The sequence below is a fragment of the Limulus polyphemus genome, unplaced genomic scaffold (genome assembly GCF_000517525.1).
Source record: "Limulus polyphemus unplaced genomic scaffold, Limulus_polyphemus-2.1.2 Scaffold596, whole genome shotgun sequence".
In the NCBI taxonomy this organism is placed as follows: Eukaryota; Metazoa; Arthropoda; class Merostomata; order Xiphosura; family Limulidae; genus Limulus; species Limulus polyphemus.
Window position 1 is genome coordinate 499,313 of NW_013666206.1, and position 5,881 is coordinate 505,193.

The window sequence follows — 5,881 nt, forward strand, 5'->3', positions numbered from 1 at the left end:
TTCCATACGCTTAGATGGTCTCCGCTTTAAGTTTAGTAGATTAATAAAACATGATTATTTCTTGCATGCTTTTTTATTATTCATATTACATGTGCACTATTATTTATTTTTTTAATTGCACCTTTTCTGTTTAAAAAATAAACTTAAAAACAGGCATTTTAGGGATGGAACGGATTATTTATTTTCATATTAATTTCAATGCGAAAAATTGCTTCGTAATACGAGTAAATCGCAATACGAGCTCGGTCTGGGAACGATTTAAACTCGTACTGCGAGGTTCTACTGTATATCCTTTATAACCAGCAAAAATATATACATTTTTGTGAAGAAAAAATTTCAATTATTATTGTTTATTTTTACATAAAATACAAAAATTCACCTTGTACACTCAACACATGAAAAAACTAGCTCACATATATACATGTTACACAATTAACTGCTTCAGCATAATTTACATTTTTACTGTCTTTTAGAAAGAGCAGTTTTGACATTTGTTAACCATGCAAAACTGTTGTGTTCTTTAAGAAATATGTCTGGAATCATAATGTCAGGGCCTGCACCTGGGACCTCAACCATTCTGACAGTATTCTTTCCAAAACATTTCTTTTCATATTCTATTAACTGGCTGAAGAACCCATTGTTAGGACGTACAACAGGACGACGTTTTTTCAGGTAATGATAGGCACTTCGCAGCTTCATATTCTGATATTTCATAAGATAAACTATGAAATAAGGGAAATAAAATATTTCATTATGATGTCATGACTATCAATCAAAACAATATTTCCTTTTGCCAGGTAATTTAACTTAGTTACTTTATTTTTTGTGAATGCCATAGATTTATCATTAAGATACCAGATTGATTATTTTTGAACAACTCTGAAATCAGCTATTAAACTTAATTTTTGACACATTAAATCATCTATACGTCTTTTATTAATTGTAAACTTTACCTTCCAGTACCTAATAACTAAGAAAACTGATTTTCTTTCTCATTAAATTTTTTTTTTTCCCCATAGTCCTTGCGGACCGTCGAGCCAATGGCAGATCTTGCTCTGCCATCGTTTCTAAAGCTGTTTCTTACGTCAAGTATGCAACCCACTTGACAGCCTTCCCTCTTTGAAAGGACGAGCATGTTTGGTGGGACTGGGATTCGAACCCGCGACCCTCAGATTGCGAGTCGAGCGCCTTATCCACCAGGCCATGCCGGGCCCCATTAAAATTTACTCATTATAATTATATTATATTGGCTTTAATGCTTCTGAAGAATAGCAAAACAACACTGGAAAAGCATACATAACAGGAATAAACTGGCAAAAGACATTAACTAGAATTTGAAAAGTGCACCAATGAAATTGGTTTTGTAAAAACATACAAAGGCTTGTTGATAACATCATATGATATAATAATTTTCTACTGGGAAATTCTGAATTGAAGAAACTGATTAATGACCTACATTTGAAAAATCATATATGAATTCATAAGTATAACACAAATGACAAAACCTTTAATGATAGTTATTAAAATTATCAATAATCTTTTACTTATTATTTAGGGCTCTTGATAAAAAGTGATTTATATGGAAGACAGATAATTAAAAAAATAACTTGTAATTTTACTAAAACAATCCTGTGTACTTTCCACTATTATCATAGTACCTGAATTATCCGAATAAACTGGGCAAGTCTTATTTAATGAGGCATAACATTTTTGTATATGCTTATACAGAGGTTAGCACTTTAAAACCAACAGATTATTTCCTCTTGTTCTTGTATAGGGTCATGTGGCCAAACATCACCATACGATTAATCTTTACCAATAAAGCTATATATTATACTCACCAAGACAAAGCGTAGCTGAACGGCTTGCTCCACACAGACAGTGTACTAAGGTCTTGCCTCCTTTCTTCTTAATTTCATTTATCTTATCTGCAACTGGATCAAAATGAGGAGTTATGTCAACCAGAGTTGAGTCATCTACCTACAGAATATTGAACACAAAAAAATATCTGTAAAATTGAAAATAAACACATAAAACGTTTACAAATAATACTGAAAAATGTAATTCACTATTATTTGAACAAAACTGAATTACAACAAAACATTTAATATTTTAGTAAGACTTACTAAAATATTTTACTTTGTAGGTAAAAAAGTAGCAATTAATATATTGTCTAATAAATAATTGGGGCAGCATAGCCTAGTGATTAGTACTTTGGACTTTTATTTGAAATGCTGCAGGTTCAAGGATTGCCCAGGGCATATTGTTGTGTCCCTTAACCCAACTGGTCCAGTTATACCTAGATGTATAATGAATAACTGCAGATAGCTGTGGGTATAACCTGCAGTGGAATGGCATCCCCACCAGGGGAAATGTGTCACCATTCTCATCTGCTTGCCCCACAGGAAACATAACGGCAAATGCATTATATACATTTAAAAAAGAACAGTTGAATAAATGAGGCCATGAAAGTATCTAATGCTAACATTCCAGTGAGACGACCAAATAAGAATATGAAACACTCGAAGTAAAGTATACAGGTAACTTGGAAATACATTCCAGACCAAAACATGAGAAGTTATCAGTTCTTCTTACCAGTGCCAAACAGATGCCATTAGAGAAAGTAAAAAATATATAGGATATTGAACACCAGAGCTAAAGGAAGTGGCTTTATAAAAAACTGAATAACAGAACTTTAATGAGAAGCAACAAGTGGAAGAATATATGTAAAAAGACCAAAGTTAATTGGTTTGTATACATACATTTGGAGTTAGTGGGTTTAGATGCCTTTGCCCATATCAAGGAATGATGGGCAAGAATCAGTTCTTTACAACCCAATCAACAAGTAGTTATGGTTTTGGTTTGATAGAAGACCCCAAAAGTATCAATCTGGTTTAAAGAATCACATACAGAATTGAAAAATTTGAACTTCTTGATAAGTCACAATTATACTAATTAAGTAGTACAAAACACAATGATTTTGGTGCTGGAGCCAGATCTCTACTTGATCCAGACTTTTCCAGGATCTCCGCTGCACCTCCAAATCCAGAATGGTCATACTACCAAACCTTGCAAACATTCACCCCACAAACTCCCTGTAAGTAATTATTGCTATATCTATCTAGTCTAACAATGTATCTAGTAAATGATATGTTATCTCTGAGGAAATAACCATATTAAGATTTAATTCTGTTAAAGATCTAACTAAACTAATTGAAAATGTAAGATGAGTTATTAAGAGACATACTGGAAGAGATATCAACAGAATTGCATAAGCATAATTATGACTGAAGTAAAATCCTGTGTTAACTTGGTTGATAATTTGTTTGTTGCAGTTTCAATGTTGATGAATCTTATAAAGGTTTTAATTAACAAAGATTTAGTTATCCAGAACAAAGAATTTAGCAATTTCGATGTAGGATTATTTCAAAATAGCTTCACAACTGTCAATGTAAATGAGTACTTGAATATATTGAATTAAACTGATTTTGTATTACAATAATCAGTCTCTGACTGAATTTATTTATTCCAAATGTAAATTCCTTAAGTTGGTGACTTGTGTGCTCAATCCATGACTGCATAACCTGATGATAAATAAATTTATTTATAACTTATGTAAAGTCTACTCAAAACGACCACCTATCAGCCACCTCTTACACCAGTCTTATGTAATTAATGCCTTTCATGCATAAAAGGACTAATATATATAGTATATTAAAAAATTCTTTGTTAAACCAACTAACTAAAACAAATAGTCTGCTTGATAGAGTCTTCTGAGAGGAAGAAAGTTTACATTAAAACACTGGACAATAATGCAGTATAAAAATATCTTACTAAACAAAATTAATTATAAATTCTACAATAAAATTCAAGCCAAATATTTCAGCTTCACAATATACCAGTATAATTTTTATATGTTGGATTACTGCAGTTTCTAACCCTGATTTATTATCATTTCCACAGTGTACATGATATATATTGTCAATAAAGAATAAATTTAATTTTTTCTTGACACATAACTATTCATGTGTCTAAATAAATGAGTAAAATTGATCCAACACCATGTGTTTATTCACAACTTCTTTTATGGCTTAGTTTCACATACTCAATTTAGTACTGTAAATGTAAATAATAATCTTACCAATTAATACTGAATCCTATATTTCTTAAATATCTTAATAATCATTAAATATTTTGTGCTTGTTCATTTAATGTTTGACACTTTCACCCAAATTTCAACATAAAATTAATTACTTCTTACTGAAATGTGAAATTTCAAAGGAAAACTTAACATGCTCAGCTATACCTGATAGAATAGCATTATTATTGTATATGAAATTGTACACAAAACAACATCCATATATATTCTTTGCAGATATTTTCTTTATATATTTTATAATCCATTAGTCAATCATACAGATATTCAAACTATCAGTGTCAGGTATCACATACCAATATTCTAGTATAATCAAGGTCGGCAAAAGGAAAAGGTGGAGATGTAAGAGTGATATTGATCACTGCAGTAATTCCATAATTTTTCAAATTTTGTTCTGTGACAGCATGTGCTCCAGAAATAAAAAGATGATCATTTACTTTTGAAAATTCATTAGACATTGCCATCACTGATCAGATGTCCTCTTGAACACCTGAAACATCATAATTGCAAACAAAATTGTTAAGATCTTCCTAGATCGGTACAGTCAGTTAAATGTACTTTATTTTCGTTAAGCATCTGAAGAGTGAAAAATTCATATATAAAAATTAATATTCTAAAAATAACAGATGTACATTGAAATAAATCAATTAAAATTTATCTGAATTTCTAATGTGTAAGAAATTAATTTTGTAATCTGTCTTTTTAATAATTTAGTAGCACCGAAAACTTTTTTGTAAATGCTGAATAACTCTAAATAATTGTATCCTTCAGAGTGAATTTTTTGTCATACACACCTTTGCAAAGTTAAGTACCCATTCCAAAAAAGAACTAAATTTGCTACTCACATTAGTATATTTAATAACATTGTCATCATTTTACAATCAAAAATGTAAATAAGAAAAATGACAACAAAGGCCCGAGTACTGATTCCCAAAATATTCCACCGGTAATTTGGGTCTAGTTTGACTGGACTCCATTAGGTTTTTCCTATGCAACCACTCTATAATCCAGTGTTATTTTTGTAGTTAATCTTTTGTGGGGTACTTTATGAAAAGCTTTTTCAAAAAAAGTAATCCAAGTCAATACCCTTTCCATCATCCAGGTAACAAGTGATGTCCTCAAAATAAAAAAATAACAGGTTAGTAAGGAAGATGGTAATGAAGATGTGCAATTTTTATGTTGAGTTTGTAGGTTGGAGGAAAAGTTAGAGGCAATCATGATTAAATTAGATGCAATAGATAAAGAGAAATGTAGATTGGGGGAAATGGCAGCAGGATTTCAGGAGGAGTTTAAGCTTTTACATGCAAGGGATACATCAGCTAACAATGATCTTAAGGAAGTTAAAAAGAGTATTGTTAGGGCTAAAAGTGGTGAATTTAGTTATAATGAGCCTATTTTGTTGAGCAACAAATTTCAGCCCTTGGCTTCTGCAGATGAAGAACTATTGGAGGGAATGTAAACAAAAGGGTCAGAGAAGGATGTTGGTGATTCCTTGATAAGCCATGTGATTAGAATAGTCTGTGTAGTAAATAAGGAGAAAAGAATCAAATTATGATACCTAAGGGCACAGGTGGAGAATATAACTGACAGAGCAGGAGATATAACAAAGGGGGCTAGCAGAGATGCAGTTTTTGTAGTGCATGTAGGGGCTAATGATTTAGGGAAAGGTAGGTCAGAGGAGCTAACTAATAAGTATAATGGGTTGATAAAGGCATTTAAAGAAAA

The 5,881-nt window shown here is 31.3% G+C and overlaps 1 protein-coding gene across 1 annotated transcript; it reads right to left on the reverse strand.

Annotated features, from left to right (window-relative positions):
* Positions 1–365: 365 nt before the first annotated feature.
* Positions 366–4,735, reverse strand: LOC106459353 (dual specificity protein phosphatase 14-like). Its single transcript, XM_013918972.2, has 3 exons — positions 4,453–4,735; positions 1,842–1,980; positions 366–722 (listed from the first exon to the last, which is right to left on the reverse strand). Exons 1-3 carry the CDS (start codon positions 4,618–4,620, stop codon positions 460–462), a joined length of 570 nt encoding a protein of 189 aa, XP_013774426.1. The 5' UTR covers positions 4,621–4,735; the 3' UTR covers positions 366–459.
* Between the last annotated feature and the right edge of the window lie 1,146 nt (positions 4,736–5,881).